This window comes from Elephantulus edwardii, unplaced genomic scaffold (genome assembly GCF_000299155.1).
Source record: "Elephantulus edwardii isolate Elephantulus edwardi_28Jun2011 unplaced genomic scaffold, EleEdw1.0 scaffold00092, whole genome shotgun sequence".
Classification (NCBI taxonomy): domain Eukaryota; kingdom Metazoa; phylum Chordata; class Mammalia; order Macroscelidea; family Macroscelididae; genus Elephantulus; species Elephantulus edwardii.
Genome location: NW_006399842.1, coordinates 3,413,737 through 3,434,514, shown reverse-complemented (window position 1 = coordinate 3,434,514; position 20,778 = coordinate 3,413,737). Strand labels below are relative to the sequence as shown.

Genomic DNA, 20,778 nt, shown 5'->3' with positions numbered 1-20,778 from the left:
GGGCCACAGCGGGCACCTGAGAAGGACTCCCCGGATGCATGAATTGATGCCTAGATGGATGGATGAAGAAATGTATGGAAGGTGGGAAATGAGGGATGTGCCGTGCTGCCAAAGGCCAACTTAACCCGAACCTGAATAATGATAAACACAGAGAAAACCTAAAGTTAAAAGGAAAATACATCTGGTTCCAGATCAACATAAAAGACACAAAGTATCATGGCCAGACTGTATGAACCATTAAAGAGCACAGGCTTTGACATCAGGCAGCTGGATCAATCTAGCCTTTTATAGTGTGTCCTTAAGCCCAGTCACTTTATCTCACCATTTCAACAGGCGTAATTACTGTGCCTACCTCAAAGAAATGTTGAGATGATTCAATTAGATCATGTAACACAGAAATTCCTTATGACCCAGCTAGTCCACTGCTTGGAACATACCCTGATAGAATGAGAACTGAAGTACAAAAGGAGACTTGTACACCAATGTCCATAGCAGTGTTATTCACCATCGCAAGAACATGAAAACAGCCCAGATGTCCAACCACAGTCAAATGGATTGAGAAATGATGGTACATTCACACAACGGAATACTAGGAACAATGATTTTGTAAAGTATTACCTAACTTGGGAGGGACTGGAGAGCATTATGTTAAGTGAACTAACTCAGTCCCACAAGGACAAATACTCTATAAAACCATTATTGTAAAATGAGTACGAGGACCCAAAAGGGGGAAGTGAGTGAGCAGAGGGGTGAGGATGGGCTGGAGGGAGGGGTTAATCATAAAGTCGCACAATTTGATGGCAGGGAGAAGGAAATGGGAAAGATCTGGTATGAAAAACAATTTAATCAAACTTTGTAAATAAACCAGTATTTTAAAAAAATATGGAATATATTAGGTTTCAACAAACAAGAGTTGTCAATTTTATTATCACAGGAAGCCCAGACTCCCAAACCATGGGCCATCTCTGGAAATCCTCTAACCTGTGGCAATCCCCCACACCGGCACTCGGCACTTTCACTGACAAAACTCCCTGGACATGCATCTCGCCTTCTTACTCCGAATGAACCAGGACATCGTTTGTCCGGCAGGCTGTTTCTTTCTCAAACCCCTGACCACATGCACTGGAAAGGGTCTAAGCGTGCTTGGCTCGACACTACCCCATCATTCTCTGCTCCCTAAAATCTCAAGCTCTAATGCTCATGCCCTCAGGCTGTACCACCAACTACCCATCTCACTGCTGTCATCCACTTACTGTCTTCAGATTCATTGAGGATTTTGCTTCGAACTGCCCTATTCTTCATGATAATTTATCTCTTTATGACAAAATTTCTCTGTTGTCTACTCGTGCTATCTCCAAATCCTCTTCCATTCTCCCTTGAACTCATGCCAATCAACCCCTGCTCAGGTAACTGAAAGAAGTCCTTTCAAGGTCAGCAAAGAAACCCACAGAGAGAGATAAATCAATCCAATGGTTGAGCCTCAATCCTTACCATGCTTATCCTGCTAACAGTATTCTACACAGCTAATGAGTGTCTTTCTTTACTCAGATACTCAAGTTTGATTCTCTCATGGCTCCCCTCCTATCTCACTAGCTGCTGCTTTGTCAGTCCAACCTCTAACTGCTAGTGAGGCCCAGGCTCAGTATCCAGATCTCTTCTCTATCTATATCTACTCTGTCTCCGAGTTTCACATCTTAAAATCCCAGTCATATGTTACTTTTTCCTAAGTCTGTATCACTATTCTCCAATTCAGATTCATCTATCCCCAAATGCCCACCAGCACCACTACTGCAATGGTTGATCGACCCAAAACCCACTACCACACAGGCAGTTTTGACTGAAAATAGCCTTTCAGCAGTTTCTGAAAGACATGTTTACCGGAGAGTGTTAATATCTTTCTCCTGCTAAGCAGCTGATGGTTTTGAACTGCCAACTTTTCCATTAGCAGCCCACTACCTTACACACTATGCCATGAGGACTCCTTAGGATGATCAACAGGCATCTCAAATAGTCCAAAACCAGGGATCTGTTTTCAAAGCCTGCCTCCGTGCTTCCTTTCTCATCTTCATGAATGTAACTCTAACCCTTCCAACTAATCACATTCAATGTGCCCCTTTAGCAGGGATCACACAGGCTTTGACATCAGGCAGCCTTTAGTAAAAGTGTGTCCTTAAGCCAAGATGCTTTATCTCACCTATGCAATGGGCAAAAATTACTGGGCCTGCCTCAAAGGAGTGTTGGCAGGGAGCTCTGGTGGTCTAGTGGCAAGAAGCTGCACTGTAATCCCAGAGGTACACGGTTCGAATCCACCAGATGCTCTGCTGAAGAAGGAGGGGCAATCTCCTCCTGTACCAGTCAGATCTGATTTGACGGTACACACACACACACACACGATAAAATAAAATTTTAAAAAATTTTTTTAAAAAACGAATGTTGGCAGGATTCAATTAGATCATGTATCTAAAATATTTGGAATATATTAAGTTTCAACAAACAAGATTGTTCATTTCTCTCTTGGTTAAATAGTAAATGCTTTAAACTTTGTGGGCCATTCAACTCTGTCATCATGGCAAACAAACAGTCACTGGACATATGTAAATGAACGGGCTGGCTACGGTCCAATAAATATATATGTAGAAAAGAGGCCACAAGTAGAATTAAAAAAACAGGCATAATTTACCAGCTTCTACTTTGACGTCTAAGGCATGATCATGTAACCCCCTTCTGCTCACAGCCATCAAATAGTTCTCAACTTTATCCTGAGTAAGAGATGAGTCACAGGCAACGCGACAGCACCTAACAACAAGAAGAAATAAAGCCCTAGAATGTTCTATGAAGCCCTACATCATCTGGTACCTTACTGACCTCACTTCTACAACTCTGTCCATTACTCACTCCACTCTAGCCACTTAAGTACCTTCTTTATTACTCATCTAACTTTCCAAGTTCAAAATAATATTAGTATCTTTGTCCCAGTTATTCTTTCTGCTAGGAATGTAATTTCCCAAATGATTAGCTGTTCATGTTCCCCTAATCCCCAGTCCCCATTTAAATGTCACCTCCTCAGGAAGGCTCTCTGACATTCTGTGTGCATTAGCAAATCCCACTCCTATTCCACATGACCTCATAGTACTCATCCTCAGCTCATACAGTACGTATCTGCTTATGAATTTACCATCTCTCTCCTGCCAAAAGAATGTAAACTACTCACGGATTTTGTGTTACTCACCAATGCCTAGAATACTGCTTGGCATGCAACAGATATTTCACAAATAAATATGTATATAGAAATGTTGTTGTTGTGTACTGTAGAATTGGAATCACTAACTGTCCGATGAGTTGTCAAAAGCAGTTAATCACACAGGCTGGGGGGTGGGGGAACGGGGAACTGCCCATCCTTCTGCTGAGCAGTTGGTGGCCTCAAACTGCGTGCCAGGGGATTGCAGTGCAGCTTCTTGACGCTAGGCCACCAGCACTCCCTGGTTTTTGTCTTTGCTTTTGCCTACTACTTTCACTTGCTTACATCAGGAGTCACAGTGATACAAATATTTGTGGATTCATGAACCCACCGAAGACGATATAAAGATCCTAGATGCTTGCATTATTCTATAGTCTTCCAAAGATTCTCAAAGGGCCCAGCCTACTCCACCACCACCTTCAAGATGATTCCAATGCTTGGTGCCCCTCCATCTGGTTTCTGAGGCTGTAAATTTTTACTGGAGGAGACTGTTCACTTTTCTCCAATCAGAGAAATTGGTGGGTTTCAACGACTCAACTTTCTGTTTGCAACCTGGCATGTTATGAACTTTGTGAACTATGCCACCAGGGTTCCTTCTTAAAACCCTCAGAATGCCACTGTCCTAAGCTGGAGAACATTACCGGAGGCTCCTCCTCCAAGTCCACCTCATCCAGACACACTCGTACTGTCCAGGCCCTTAGAGAGCAGAAGGAGTAGATTCAAAGTGAGGAGAGAGGTGGGTCACTTCCGGAGGAAGACAAAAAGTAAGGAGGGTTTGTGGGTAGCTTGGAGGAACACAAGCAAGGATTGCTTTCAGTCCAGTGAACCCCGCAAAGAGGACTCTCATTTAGAACCCCCATGATGCCACAGACTGAGGTTTTTAGACTCAGACAAAGAAAAGAGCCCAATTAAAGCCATCCCTCAACTTGGGCACCTGCGAACAATCCCATGTCAGGGAAACAGTGAGTCCTCAAGATCTGCGAGGCATCCCAAGTTGCCTTCCTCCAGACTCCAGGATAAAATAAAAACAGACCCGCTCTCCTTAGCATGCTACCTCTGTTGTACATTTGTCAAGAGTCAAGATTAACCACGGTAATTCATGAAATTTACACTCAAACTGACAGTAATTCTAAACAACAAGGGCTGACATTTCAGGCAGTTCTGGTGGGTCATTTATCTAGCACGTGAAGAATACATTTTCCTTTGTGCTTACCATTCTGCAGCATTTGGTCCGATGTTGGCTTCCCTTCCATCATGGCTTCAGCCAGAATTAGCCGTTGGTGAAGTTGTTTGTTTCGAGTTTTAAACTCCTTCAGCTCTCCCTTCAGCTCCATGATCTGGCCCTGCAGCTGGGTCACCACTTCCTGGGTGGCAGAGGGCGGCAGATACATGCTTCCTAACGACTGGGAAGGTTTGAGGAGAACTGGCAAGCGAGATTTCTTAGCATCCTGAAAATACACACATGTACAGCAGTGAATATGCTTCCTTCAGTTGTACTGATGCCACTCACATAAAGCTGGAGTCAAACTGGCTGCCCAACTGGTTCTTAGAAAGTTGTCTGTATTTTCTCCCAGCCCACACAGTGTCAGCCTTTGCAGGCTCCTTCTGATCGACAGCTACAAAGCTTTTCCTCCTTGGCCTTCTCCTGGCCCTGGTACACTGTTTCGCTGCTTGTTCCAGGTGTTCAATATATGCTACCAAGTACAGCCAACTTCAACTTGTGTGTCAGAACTGCAATGCACTACACTGAGTGTTGAGGGCTAATTTTTACTTCTCAGAAGTAGCTCATCAGTCTTTATTTTTAGAAGCAGCTCTGGGTAGATTCTAACTTCCAATCTCTCAGTTAATTGCAAAGCCTATAAGCACCATTTGCACCCCCCAGGGACTCCTGTTCAGTATTTGGCAATCCTTTTTCTTAGCATGATCTTCTGGGGTACACTGCCATGTTTCCTATCTTACATTTTCTCAGTTCCCATTCACTCCTCATGCTAAGCTGATCTGCCTGCCATCGCTGCCTGCCAACTAGAGCCACGCCTTACTTCAGTGGCTACATCAGTAGATGTTTCCTAGGGCAGAGCACGCAGCCTGTCCACCCTGGACAGCGTCATTTGTGATGGCTCAAAGGCACTTCCAAGTCAATGAAAAATTCAAATCTCAATTGCTCCTGTGTCTGTATGTTCACTCCCAAAACTACACTACTTCAACATTCTCATTCTTGATCAATCACTCTATTAATGTACCACCTAGAAATCGGGAGCCATCAGTGAAGTATTTTCACCACCCATTTTCATCACTCACCAACCAAGTCCCACTAGTTCTACCCCCAAAATTATTTCTCAATGCTTTCCACTGTCCTCATTCTAGCCTCAAGTCACTGGAATTTCTCTGCCAGTCCACTGCAACTGTCTCTTTCATGTTCTCCCCACATTTACTCCTGTCCTCTCTAATCCACTCTCCACACTGAAGAGAAACAAAACAAAACACCAAATCTATTATTTTTTTCAAAATACTAACTTTATAACATTTATTTTGGTCTTTATTAGACGCAGTGGCTCATTATAACTGTTCTAGTAATTTGGTTAATTTGGCTTTATTTTCTTTTTTTTAATGTGATAATGAACAAAAGTTTATATAGCAAATTAGCCTTCAATAGTCCATACATATAGATTCCATGACTCTGATTACAATTCCCACATCATAACAGCACTCCTCTTATTTCCTCCCAATGTTTCTTGTTTCCACTCATCGTTCTTTCCTAACACTCCCAGCCTTCTGAGCTGTATCACTGGGCATATGCTGCCCTTTTATCATGTATGGTTGATTGTTCTATGGAGCATGTTCCTCTCTGGTATTACTGATCATCTTATATGCCTACATACTGTTTGCTAGAAACTGAATCCCAAGGGAAGGGTGACAAGAAGTCATAACCTTGTTATGACCTGGGGGTTCTGCCAGTCTCTATCATAACAGTGAAGCCTGGTCAATTTTATGATTTTGAGTTTGTTCTCTCTTCTGCTTAAAATGGTTTTCATTGGAAGGTGGAGAGATGGCAAAAGACAGGAAAGCTGACATGTGACTGCGGCAATGGGCTCGAGTGAGTTCCAGATTGTGAGCACGGCATGGGGTAGGACGGTGTTCACATCAGCTGTTCACAGGGTTGCAAAGAATTGTACTCGTCTCAACGGCACCTAACAACAACAACAGTTGCCATATAGCAATGGTCAGACTCCCTAGCATAGCTACAAAGCCCTGTCCAAACTGCAGCCTGATATACTTACTGCCTGCCCCTCTCTCACCCTAACTTCCAGCCACACTCATACTGACTTTCTGTCAGTTCTTGAAGTCATATTGCTTTCTACCTCATGACACTGGCTTATGCAGTGTGTCCCTTCTAAAACTTTTCCCCCCAAATAACGCCTAAGACTCAGTTTAAACATCCCTTCCTCAGGAGAATGGCCTTTACTTTCTAAGAGCTCAGGTCTCCTCATTGTACATACTCACTGCCCCTTATAATTTCATAAACACCATTATCATTAAATGCCTGTGCAATTACTTTATTATCTGACCTCTGAAGCAGCCTGTAAGCTCCAGTGTTGAGGATCTCTACACATCTAAGTGACTTATATCACAGCTTCCAGCACAATGACTAGCACACACCACAAACTTCACTATTATTTATAGAGTCCACAAAAACAGGACAAATGGAGGCATTTTTCAAGCAGGTTGCCTGATAGAATGACAAAAATGTTCTAACGCTGGTTGTGGTAATGGTTGAACAATCTTATGAACATACCAAAAGCAAATGAATGATACAGTTTAAATAAGTGAATTATCTCTCAATAAAACTTTTTTAATAAAAAGGAGTAAAAACCTGAAAGGAAAACAGGTTAGGACCCAGAGAATAAGAAAATCATCAAGACTGCTCAAAATAACGAGCAATTTGAATTGACTTTTCAATATGGTGGGATGTAAAATATGCATTTTCAAGTAAGTTCCGCATTCTCAGAGCTTAAAGGATAGAAGTTATCATGCCTGTTTTCCAGAAGAAGAAACTTAGATGTCAAATAACTAGTAAGGTAACAGTCAGATCTTAAACTAGATCTTGAGATGCAAGGACTCAGAGTTCAGTTAGGAGAAGCTGAGATACTTTCTGCCCTGATATTCCAGAGTAGGTGTGGGGAAAATGTGTTCAAGGACAGGAACAATGGAGATGGCGAGAGGGACCACCAAATGCGGTGATGGCGAGAGGGACCACCCGAATGAGCTGATGGCGAGAGGGACCACCCGAATGAGCTGATGGCAAGAGGGACCACCCGAACGTACTGATGGCAAGAGGGACCACCAAATGAGCTGATGGCGAGAGGGACCACCAAACAAGGTGGATGCTCCATTATAAAGAGTTAGAGAGTAACTGTCATTTGCTTGGTCTTCATTCTCCACCAATCTTTATTCTTGGATGCAAATCTGTGTGTCATATGGCAAGAGAAAAGATATCTGCAAGTGCCCAAATGCCAAAGTCAATTTCAGTCTGGAAGGCTGCCGTCAGTCAACCTAGTGTCGCTTCTAAAATAACACCAAAGAAAATGCTACCTTATGGGCAGTGAACAGAGTCCCCACCTACCACCTTATTAAAGATGCAATAATGAAACTTTTAACTCGGGAGGGCTTGAAGGGAGGCAGGAACTCAGTGACACCACCCACCAAGTACTATGGCAGTTCACCAGGTACCTGTCACACATCATCCCAGGAGGCCATCACAGCAGCCTTTGTTTCTAAGTGACGCTGATCCCATTCCAGACACTGAGAGAGCCCAGATGACTTACCCAAGGACTCAAAGCAGCTGGGTGGCCTGTTCTGGGGGTAAACTCAGTGTCTTACCTTTATAATTAAACAACTGGAAGCATATTCAGTCTCCTTCTTGCTCCTTTAGCTTTTGAAGATTCCTTTTAACAGGACAGCAGACTTCTGACTTTAGATTCCTAATTTCTCCACTAACCAAAGTCCTCAAAGAAAGTCACATTTCCCCCACTTTTCAGAGACTGGAGGTCATGTTGGTGGCTTGAGAACTCCTCATTCTCTGAGAATAGTAACTTCATAAACCCATCTTCCTCTAAAGCCAGAATGCCGTTTATATCCTAAAAGCTCCAATTACCAGCTGAGTCACCCTGGACAATTTTCTGTGCCTCCGTTTCCTCATGTAGAGGACACAGATAATGCCCATCTGACTCATACTTGTTGAAAACATGAAGTTAGATAATATTTGTACAGAATATGTGACACAATGCCTGGCACAAACAATGCAGAGAAAGAAAGAAACCAAAACACAGAGGCTTTCCTCTTTAAGGCACAAGTAAAAAGGATGACTTCAAACTAAAAAAGAAAAGAAAAATTCCCTATATTGGGGGAAGTTAAATTTGTTCAATTATCCAATTTTCTTGAACACAAGATGACATCTCCCATGGAGGGATGGGGGTGGGGAAAACCTCCTAGGTTCCCTAACAAACACACACAAACTGAAGGAGCTGGGGCAGAAGAGAGCATTCCTATTCTAGCCAAATTGCACAAATTTGCATCTCGAATACCATTAATATAATGGCAGTGTCTTTTTCTCTCTTTTCCTACTGATATCTTTAGAAAACCCTCTTCTAGAAATTACAGTTTTTGGTGCATAATTTAAAACAACCACAGCAATTTTGCTAATGATATATCTAACTCTCTTTTGGTATGCACAAAAGCAGTAATTTAGTGGTCAGAAAATAAACTTAATTCTCCATTCTGATGCTATGAAGCAATGTGTACAGTTGATTTCTCAGATACAAAATACCCATCAGAAAAAGGAACACCAACCGCCATTGCTGGAATCTATTAGAAACATGACCTATTTCTTACAGGAACACTCACCATCTCTCTGCTTTGGGGATTCTCATTCCCAACCCCTCCCAGCAAGAAAGTTGAGTAAGAGAAGCAAACAGTGCTAAGAGAGTTTAATTTTCCAGGGTGCATACTGATGGCATTTTAGGAGATGCTTACAAGAGATACAGTATCTTGACTGATGCAAAATAAACACACAGATATTCACACAATTCAACAAGATGCTATCACTCTGGGCCACCACGGTTGGAAGGCAGCTGATGCAGGGAAAGGGTGTGCCCATGGAGCGTAGCTTAGTGAGAGTGCCAGCATGAGCCTTTAACCACCATCTAACAAGAAGAGCATCGCTGCGGTTTTAGCTTCCTCATCTCTAAGAAGCACTGGAAGGCAGTAAAAAGATGCAGACAAAATCCTCAGGGGAGTATCCATCAGTCGCAAAGTCTGAGCCAAATATACCTGAGGTTCTTGCCTCCACCCCTGAAGTCAGGTTTCTGATGATTTTATTATGATGTATAAAAAGTAAATGTCTACCAGAAGGTAAGAACTGTACCAGTTTGGGCACATCCCCACAACAGAATCTCATCCAGACATCACAGATTTATAATGTGAAAGAGAAAGATGAAGACATGGGGATAACCATGATTCTATTTTTACAAGAAAAATAGCTACATGAGGTACAGACAAAGGAGATGACGATGCAGTGGGAGAGGACAGTCAGAGGGGTGGGGAAGAGGGAACAAGGTGGCACTTCAGGGAAGGTGAGAAGGATGCATCCTCTAGGTGGAAGACATGGATAATTCAGGAAGGAGGTGACACTAGACCTTCCCATTATAGAAAATAAAAACTGGATTCAGATGCGAAGTGAATTTTTCAAAACAGAACTGTTTGTCATGACATTGTTAGGTAGCATCAAGTGGAGTACACTCCTAGCTACCCTAAGAACAACACATCTGAACCTGGTCCTGTCCTGTGCCATCTTCCCCATCTCTGACACACGTGAGCTAACTGCTGTAGTCACCGTGTCAATTCATCACCTTGAGGGTCTTCCTCTATTTCACTGGCCTTACATTAAGAGCGTGTAAATGTAAACACTGTGACACTGATGTGCCAAATGTGATAACGGTTACCCATGGCAGACAGTGTTTGGTGGAGCTTCCTGATTAAAATAAGCCTGGAAGCAGCAGTGGCATCCACTTCCGAAATGGCTTGCCTCCGGATACTCTATGAACAGTGCTCAGGTCTTTCAGTCATAGGGTCACTATGAGTCGTCTGTGACTCGATGGCACCTAACAACAACAACAAATGTAAAGAAAGATGAAGAAAAAAAAGAAAAACTTACTTTGCTGATTGCACTTGGGACAGAAAAGGGAGTGATATTCTCTTGCTGATGCTCAGCATTCAACATAGTATCTGTTGGTTTTCCTTTCCACGGCTTTCTTATTCCTTCATGTGTGAATCGGACAGTGTCACCCTCCATGATCAGGGTCTGCACCGAGGCGTCTTTCAGCTCCACCTTGGACATTTCACTCATCTTTATTTTCTGGGCCTCCCAAGGTGACGGCCGCTCATCCTGAGGCTTGGAAAATGAGTTGGCTTGGATGAAACGTCTGAGTTCACCTCTCAGTTGGATGGCCATTTGCTGAAGTGACGTCTTGGTTTTACCATCACGTTTTTCTCCAGAAACTTTCTGCTCTTTCAAGTACATTTGTTGCAGAAGTAGTTTGTGCAATGTTTGCAGAAGATCAGGCCTGTTTTTCCAAAATGGAAGGAAGTGGGACAGTTAAGTTTTCTGGCAAAGACTTACCTCAGTATAAAAACTTATCCCCTGCCCAGTTCCTCAAGGTTCCACCAACTTTTCTCCAGATTCTATCTCAACTAAGCACACTGAGCTCCCACCATGAGCTCATACTAAGTATTTTCCCCCCAGATAACCTCAAGACAACAATACAAGGTAGGTATTACTAATTTAAAAATAGCAGAAGTAAAATTAATTTAACACAAGGTATAAAATAATGGCCAAACCGAAAGGTCAATCAGTGCCCTCTGGCCAGTCATGGACACAATCAGTGCTCAATGAGTAGGTGGTGAGTGAAGAGATGCCTGTAAACAGACCAAACAGGAAGGAAAGCATGGGGGTTTTGAAGTCAGACAAAAAAAAAGGCTTAAAATTCTGTCCTTCTATGAAAGGAAGTCTCCCTCTATAGTCTTCTTCTACTTATTAAATTGTGATAATTCAACATAATAGTCTACCAGCAATGGACGTTTTGCATGTCCTTGACCATGTGCCCTTGGCCCACCTCTGATTTCAGTTGTAACCAAAGGCTCCTCCAGCCGTCACTACATCGCGTTGCTGCCATGGGCATTTCTCCAAAGCTCTCTGAGCCACACAGCAGTGCAGTGTGCTTATGTGGACCAGCTTATACCTCTGAGGGGAGAAATCCTCAATCACTGAGGAAGAAAGTTGGCGGGCCAACTCTAAAGCCTTCCAGCTTTAGAGAGGGACAATCTACCCAGTCCCAGTGTACTCATGCAGTGCCCAGCCGGATTAGTACCGAGCTCTGCACAGGAGCAAACCCTTCTTGGTTTACCTTCATCCATTATCTTACTCTCTTTGATGTCTTAATCTTGATCTCTGGCATCACATCCCAATAAAAGAACTTCTACCCAAATTCTTATCTCAGAGTTGGCTTGTGAGGAATCCAACTAAGTCAGTGTATAAAATACCTGGTGTGGTGCCCAATGTGGAGGAGTTCATGAAGACTAGTTTCCTTGTCAGTGGGTTTCCTGGGCCAGGCACTGTACTAGGCTCTGGTGATACAAAACTCACGAGGACTGGTATTGGAATGGGGGCATGTAAACAGGTCATTATTCCACAGGTAAAAAGGTAAACACATGTGGTGTGGAAGTAGGGGTGAGTTTCCTGGGGTGCTAGTGTTTAAGGAGAATAGCAGGAAAGGACTTAGCGAGGTGATAAAGGGTTGGCAGGGTAAGGTGGGATGAAACACTCTAAGTATGAGAAACAGTATGAACAGGGGTCAACAGTGTAAAGAATAAAAGGGTGAGGTTGGAAAGTTAGACAGGAATAACCCAAAAAGCGTCTCAGCAGTGAAGCTAAGGGAAGAGGAGCTGGCTGAAGGCTCTCTTAGACGCAGTGGCACAGTCACTGTGTAGAGAATGAGTGCAGGATGAGATTTGCTGTCAAAACGATGGTGTAAATACACACAACAGTAACACCACCCACCTACCGCCACACACCCACACACCGCTCTAATCATTGTGAATGATAGCAAGAAAATATTTTAAGGTGAACTTTGTGATTGTTAGTTGCCATATGTTCCAATTCCTGATGACCATATTTTTACAACAGAACAAAATGTTACCATTTTCATGGTTAAGTCCATTGTTGAAGTTACTGTGTCAATTTATCTCACTGAAAGTTTTCTCATTTTTCACTGACCAGCCAAGATGGCTTTTCTAAGGACTGATCCTCCCTGATGACATATGGGACTCAATCAATATTAAACTATTCAAAACCAGAAACAGGGAAAGAAACGATAGCCAAGAGAAGAACTATCACTTACTCATTCACTTAGTGCTATCGAGTCAGAACTTAACTCACAGCTGACCCTCCAACACGTTTTCAGAGTCTATAAATCATGCGAAAGAGACTGCCCATCTATCTCCCTCAAAGCAAATGGTAGATTCAAACTGCTTGCCTTTGGATTGGCAGCGCAACTCATTACATGATAGGCCACCAGAGCCCCCTAAAGGAACTACTGCTATTGTTGTTATGTGTGTCGTGTCATGAAGGATGAAATAACGGTAGAAAGTGGAGCAGAGGGTTGATAATACAGGCAAACTGAACTTGCAAATACAATGTACCATTATGAAAACAAACAACAAATTAGGAATTCGCCATTAAGATAATAGAAATAACAAAGTGACCTGAAAATATTTTTATAAGAATATTTAAATAATAAAGAAGAGAAATGTATTTATAAAAAAAAGGCAAGTATGATATTAAGACAGGAACACACTGGAAAAAAAGAATGCAAGCCGTTAACAAACAAGCAAAGAGACAAGTTAGAAGGCTTTACTGTGAACCTCCACAAGAAGGTGTGGCAGTGAACAGAAAGAGACAGGTTCTCATCAAAGGTAGTTCTTTTTTCCTGTTTATCTTATTCCAAGAAACCTCCTGATAGATGTAGTCAAACTGGATTCTATGAGCTTCTTTAGCATACCCTGGCTTTGCCTTCCTCCACACTAATGTTCTACTAGAACCTTTCTGACCTGTCCTGTCTCCATATCTTTATGCATCCTTATTTTATCTTCCCTACAGTCTCAGTACAGCAATAAAACCTTTTTCCTATAAGGATCACTATCATCTAACACATATTGGTGTATATTGTCAAGTTGGAATCGACTTGGAGTTGGCTCTCCTGCAGGTTTTCAGAGGCAGTAAATCATACAGGAGTAGACTTGTCTATATTTCTCTCAAAGATAAGATGTTGGATTTGAACCATATAGTTTTGGGTTGGCAGTGTAAGCTCCTTATCCCTAAGCTACCAGAGCTCCATCTAATTTCATAGGAACTATTAACACAACTCAAATGAAAAAGCTTCAGTTCACTGAAGTGATGTTTTATAAGAAAAAAATATAAAGTCTCTGGTACATTTTTCACTTCTACATGAGATTAAGGGACAGGGAGGCCCAGTGGTTAAGTACTCAGCTGCTAACCAAAAGATTCACAGTTCAAACCCAGTAGCCTCTCCAGAGGAGAAAGGTGTGGCAACCCCTCCCCATAAAGGTGACAGGCTAGGAAAGTCAGAGTTCTACTCTATCCAACAGTCACTACCAGATGGAATCAATTTATCACCAATAGGTGGTGGGGTAGAACATGGAATTATTTAGACTACATAAACCCTCTTAAACCAAAGGGAGTTCTGGTGGCTTATTTTGTAGGGAGTTTCACTACTATCTAAAGGCTATGCCTCTCTGACAATTCGAATCCACCAGCTCCAAGTTCAGGAGAAAGATTGGCAATCCCCTCCCATCCAGCGAAAAACCTCAGAAACCCAATGCTGGGCCAGTCTGACTCAATGGCAATGAGTAAAAACTACCTTAAATCCAGACTTTAAAAATATTTCTGCCATTTCTCTACCATCAATAGATGGGAAACTAAATTTTTCTTCCTTTTTCATCCCTTAATATAGATTAAAAATAATGACAATTGTTATTCAGCTAGCCAAAAGAGACTCTTTAGTCACCAACAAACAACACACAATCAAACCCAGGAAAGAGCTTTATAAATGAGTAGTAAAGGTGGAGAAAGAGGCCATTATAATATACTAAAGTGCTGGTACTCTTAAATAAAACATTTCAAGTGTTACTTTCCTAGAAATCTGAACAATGGATTCATTAAGCTGTCACTATAATCAAGACCTTTTTAATAGTTCAGTCCACGGTCTTGTCAGAGGCCCAAATAATATTTACACACCCTTGCCAAGCATCTCTGCCATGGAGAAGGAGTAAGCAAAAACGGACTGGCATTTGCCAAGCACTCACCATGCGGCAGATCCCTTAAGTACCCAAAACACATTTAATCCTCACAATAAAACTGTGAGACAGAGACTGCTATTAACTACATTTTAGAGATGAAAAAGAGGCTCATAAAGATTCAAGACCCCCAGCAAAGTGGCAAAGCCAAGGATGGAATTCAGACTCTTCTGAATTCACACTAAGTGTTCTTTGCACGTCTCTAAATTAGCTTCTGCCCTCATGATGAATTTGAAACACTTTGCCAATTCATTCAAGCATTTATTGTGTGCTTTCTACATATCACGAAGGTAGTTGGAATACATGTGAGTCAACAGTCTTAGTCTTCAGGAAGTCTGAACTTTAAAAACAAAAGTCATTCACTTATTTATTCATATATACATATACATATACATATAAAACTAAATAAAACAATCAAAAACCAAACAAATCTGTTTGGGGAAAAGTAAAACTAGGTTGCTCCTTAGAGGCAAACATGGCAAAACTCTGTCTCACATACTATGGACTTGCTGTCAGGAGGGGCCAGTGCTTGAAAAAAGACATGCTGGGAAAGGCGGAGGGTCAGAGAAAGAGAGGAAGGTTCACAAGGAGATGGACTGACACAGTCACTGCAGGGTTTTGATCTGTTAATCACAGCCCTGCTATGAGTCATAGTCAACTTGAGGGCACCTAATAACAATAACAAAAAGGTAATGATAAAACCTGCTGCCACTCAGTCAGTTCTGACACATAGTGACGGTATAGGTCACAGAGCAAGCTGTCCCACAGGGTTTCAAGATTATAATATTTATGGAAGCTGACAGCCACATTCTCTTCTGGAGTATCTGATGGGCCTCAACTGCCAACCTTTTAGTTAGTAGTCAAGGGCCACTCTTCCAGAACTCCTTAATAGGTTAAGTACTATAAATTGGGAGGGGGGAGGAATAGTCTTGGATAAAGTACATGAACAGGGGTTTCCTTTAGACACAGTGGCTGTGAAGATTCTATGTGAAGCAGGTTTCTGAGTTGAGGCACTGCCAGTCACATATGTTTGTTGCTGTTATGTGCCATCAAGTTGCCTGCAACTCATAGCAACCCTATGTACAACATCCCTGCTTTATCCCTTGCCAATCTTATTGTCTCCAACACACCTACCCCCAATACCCCAGTCACTGAATCAATCCATCTCATCGAGGCTCTTCTTCTCTTGTGCTGTCCCTTCATCCTCCCAAGCATGACATCCCTCTCTAAGGACTGGTCCTTCCTTGCAACATATCCAAAGTATGTAAAATGAAGATTCAGAATCATTGCCTCCAAGGAGCAGCCTGACTTCACCCTCTCAAGGACAAACCTGTTTGTTCTCCTAGCAGTGCAGTATATTCAATAGTCTTCTCTAACACCACAGCTCAAAGGCATCAACCCTCTTTCTATCATCCCTACTTTATGATGCATAGCAAGTAATTGCAAAGACCATGGCCTGTATCAGGCACACTTTGGTCTCAAGATTGACATTATTGTTCTTCAGTGCTTTGGAGAGGTCTCCTAACAGCAGAGTTTCCCAGTGCAGTTCGTCTTTCTATTTCCTGGCTGCTGGTACCAAGAGTGTTATTTGTAGAGTCAAACAAACTGAAGCTGTCAACAATCTCAATCTCTTCATCATCCATCAAGATGCTGCCAATTGGCCCAGTGGTGAGAATCTTTGTTTTCTTGATGTTGAGCTTCTATCCATATTGGAGGCTGCAGTCCTTGACCTTCTGCAGCACGCGCTTCAGATCCTCTTGAGTTTCAGAAAGCAGGGTTGTGTCATCTGCATAATGCAGATTCACATATACATCAAAGAAAAGAGTAAACCAGGTGGAAGGAACAGCTACTGAATGGTCTTGAAGAGAAAACAAGCTTGGATGTTTGCAGATCAAGAAGGCTGGTGTAACTATAGTGCAGTGAACAAGATTGGTATGCGACAGAGAACAAGGCGGGGACCAGGCCGGGAAGTTCTGATTTTATACTAAGAGCTGCAGAAATCCAGGGAAGGTTTTAGGCATGCAAGACACATGACCTCATCTAAGTTTTTTAAAAGATGACTGGTGACTCTGAAGGTAATGGACAGTGGGCAGAATGAAGCATTTTGACAAGTTTGAGGAATACAGCCAAGAGGTGATGACAGTGTAGATGAAGGTGGTAGGCTGGAGGTGAGCACTGGTGGACTTAGGAATATATTTGAAGGTGGAGTCAATAGGATTTGCTGATGGATATTGGAATTAATGAAATGAGTGAATAAAAGGAGTTTCAGCTGCAGCAATTAGATAGAAAGCAGTGCTGCTAACTGACATGTAAGAGAATGCAGAAGCAGCGGAATGGAGCAGGGAGTTGGGATTCAGACAGATTAACTTTGAGGTGTCTATTAGACATCCTGGTGGAGATGTCAAGTAGACAGCTGATTGTACGATCCAGAGAGAGGTCTGGGCTGTAGGTATAAATTTAGAAGTCACTTAAGCATATTTTAAGTCATGGGAGAGTGAAGAGATGAGAAAAGAAAGGGGCTGATTACACAGTTCCGGCACATTCCAGCACTCGACATTTGACAGAAGAAGAGCCAGCACAGGAAGCTGAGCTGGAGAGGGCAGTGAGGTAGAAGGAAAAGCCAGGGAAAGGGCAGTGAACAGAATGCAAAACACAGAGAGTGGTCAGAGCATGCTAGGAGGCCAACATGCTGACCGCAGGGTTTGGCAACTTGGAAACTACTCCGACCTTGATAAGAAGAGTAAGAAAGCACGAGGAATGCAATAAGAAAGAGCTTTCAGGAAATCTTGCTTTAAATGGGAATAAAGAAATGGGGCCAAGAATTGGAGAAAATGTGAGACTGGGGTTAGGGGGAACACTTTCCCAAAGGGCTGGCATTAATGTCCTAGGCTTACAGAAATGACAAAGTGCCAGGAAAAATGATGCAGAAAAGGTGGCAATGTGAGGATATGAACTATAACCCAAGAGGGCTGGCCTGGGACAGGAGCAAGAACATGTTTTTCATTTTAACAGTAGAAAGACGGAATTGATTGATTGATTGATTGATTTTTAGGTTACAGAAAAAAACAGGCAGCACTTGTTGGAAAAATCAGGTCATTTGAATCTGGCTGCATGTTTTCTATGTGACTTCTATAGTCGGGAAGGGTAAGGAATTGGGAGAAGAAAAAAGTCACAAAATAGTCTTATCTTGGGCAATGTTAAGTGCTTGTTCTGAATTGAGTATTGTTGTTAGGTTCCATCAAGTGAAGGAGGACTCATAGTGGCCCCATGAACCACAAATCTGAACCCTGTCCTATCCTGTGCCAGCCTCATCATCCCTGACACACTTGAGCCCATAGTTTCAGTCACTGAGTCAACCTACCGAGTTGTGGATTCCTCTTTCAACGATCCTCCCCACCTTTTTTGTACATGACGCCGCTCTCGTGGAATAGCCTCTCCTAGCAATATGCCAAAGCATGTGAGAGGGAGCTTTGTCATCTTTGCCTCCAAGGAGCACCCAGGTTGCACTTTCTCCAAGACATATCTGTTTATTCTTTTGGCCGTCCATGTGATATTCAGTACTCTTTTCCAATACCACAACTCAAAGCCATCAATTCTATCTTTCTTATTAATTGTGAGACTAGTAATCAGTCTTAACTATGACCTGTGAAAGCATGTAACATGAGTTATCTGAATTGAGAGGGCACTCGGCCCGTCCAAGAACTGAGAGTAGGGCAAACAAAGAAAACCCAAGGCCACTGAATTATTCCAACTATAACAACCAAAAAGTACAGAGTGGAACTGCCCTATAAGGTTTTTCAGGTTGTAAATCTCCATGGGAACAGAACTGCCTAATCTTTCTCCCTTCAAGCGGCTCATGAGTTGGAATCATCAACTTTTCCCTAAACAGCCCACTGTTTAATCAACTAAGCCACCAAAGCTCCCTGCAAGAAGGGCTTTTGTTGGTGTTAGGTGCCCACTTCCAGTAAAGTACAACTCATAATGACCATATGAACAACAGGTCTGAACCCTCTCTTATCCTGTGCCATGTTCATCATCTCTGACACACCTGATGTCATTGCTGCAGTCACTATGATCTTGTCAACTGATCTTGCTGAAAGTCTTCCTCTCTTTCGCTGACTCTACACATTCTCTAGTAGGATTCTCTTTCCAAAAAACAGCCTTTGCTAGTACCATGCCCAAAGTACGTGAGTAAAAGTATGTGAGACATCATCTTTGCCTCCAAGGAGCATTCTGGCTGCACTTTCTCCTAGACATATCTGTTTGGTCTTGGCAGTCCATTGGATGTTCAGCAATCTTCCCCAAAACCATAACTCAAAAGCATCAATCCTTTTGTCACCCTTATTCACGGTTTATTTCTGAGATGAAAAGCAGATGACTGAAAAGACCATGGCCTGAAACAGGTGAACATTAGTCTTCAAACAACACTCCTTAGTAATTTGGAGAGATCTCTGACAGCAGACTTGCCCAATGCAATATGTCTCCTGATTTCCTGACAGCCGGTACCAAGGGTATTATTGATGGTGGTGTAGTCGATGAAATTGTTAAAATGTCAATCTTTTCTCCATATATCATGATGTTGCTTATAAGTTCAGTGGTGAGGATTTTTGTCTTCTTGATGCTGAGATGCAATCCATATTGAAGGTTGTAGTCTTTGATCTTCTATAGCAAGCATTTCAAGTTCTACTTTTCAGCAAGCAAGGTTGTGTCATCTGCATTACACAAGATGCTGATGAGTCTTTCTCCTATCCTGATGATACTTTCTTCTTCATAGAGTCCAACTTCCTGAATGATCTGAATAGGTATAGTGAAAGAATAAAACCTGGCACACACCTTTCCTGATTTTAAAGCATGCAGTATTCTCTGCTTTGTTCAGATAACAGCTTCTTGGTCTTGCTATAGGTTTCATATGAGCATAATGCAGTGTTCTGGGATTCCCATTCTTCTCAGTGTTAGCCATAGTTTATTGTGATCAAATGATTTTTATATATTACAGCAATGTGAAACAAGAGGTGGGCTGGGGAGAGGGAGGAAAATAGGGGCAGAAAAAATGTGCAACAGTGAATTAAAAAAAATACTAAAATGTTTTTGTTTGCATAGTCAATAAAACAAAGACCATCATTCTCTGCTTTAGCCAGAATCCATCTGACATCGGTAATGATATCCCTGGTGTCATGGCCTCTTCTAAATCCCGCTTAACTTTCTGGCAGTTCTCTGGCAGTATACTATATTAGTCATTTTTGGATAATCTCTAGCAATATTTGGCTTGCATGTGATACTTATGATATTATCCTAAAATAACCAGCCTTCTGCTGGATTTCCCTTTTTGGGGAATGGGAATAAATACGGAATTCTTCTAGTCCCTCAGCCAAGCTGCTGTCCTTCAAATTTTCTGGTATAGCCCAATGATGACATCCAAAGCTGCATCTGTTATTTAAAACATGTCAACTGGTATTCATTAATTCTTTGGGCCTTATTTTCTACCAATGCCTTCAATGCAGCTTGAACTATTTCTTTCATTACTATTGGCTTTTGTTCATAAAGTATTTCCTGAAAATCTTCAGTGTCAATTCTTTTTGCTTCATTTATTCTGTGTATTCCTTCCATCTTCTTTTTTTATACTAGTTTATTTACAAAAGTTTAATACATTATCACACCAGATCCTTCCCATTTCCCTCACACACATCCTCATCAAATTGTACAGCCCCATGATTAATCTTCTTTTGATATTCCTGGATCATTCAAGAATGTGCCTATAGCATCCCTCAGTATCGCAACTCAAAGCTTGAATTTGTTTTTTAGTTCTTTAAACTTTAGAAATGTTGAGTAAGTTCTTTCCTTTTTATTCCCCAATTCTACTTCTTTGCATATTCCATTATAATACTTTGCTTTGTCTTTCTGAGTTGCCCTTTTGAATTCTTCTATAATGATCTGTTCTCTTCAGGGATGATATTACTAATGTCATTCCACAACTCATCCCATCTTCTACAACTAGTGTATAAACACTCAAACCTATTCTGTAGATGCGTTTTAAAATCAGGTGGGATATATTCAAGGTCATATTTTGATTCTTATAGACCTGTTTTAATTTTCTTCAGTTTCAACCTGAATTT

The 20,778-nt window shown here is 41.9% G+C and overlaps 1 protein-coding gene across 1 annotated transcript in view; it reads right to left on the bottom strand.

Moving 5' to 3' along the window:
• The window catches only part of CDK5RAP2 (CDK5 regulatory subunit associated protein 2), a 252,415-nt gene that overhangs the window by 74,478 nt on the left and 157,159 nt on the right, over positions 1 to 20,778 (bottom strand). Inside the window, exons 21-22 of the mRNA XM_006890751.1 lie at positions 10,449 to 10,857; positions 4,452 to 4,686 (exon numbers count right to left, since the gene is read on the bottom strand). Of these exons, the coding sequence (XP_006890813.1) occupies positions 4,452 to 4,686; positions 10,449 to 10,857 (644 nt within the window). The remainder of the gene's footprint in view (positions 1 to 4,451; positions 4,687 to 10,448; positions 10,858 to 20,778) is intronic.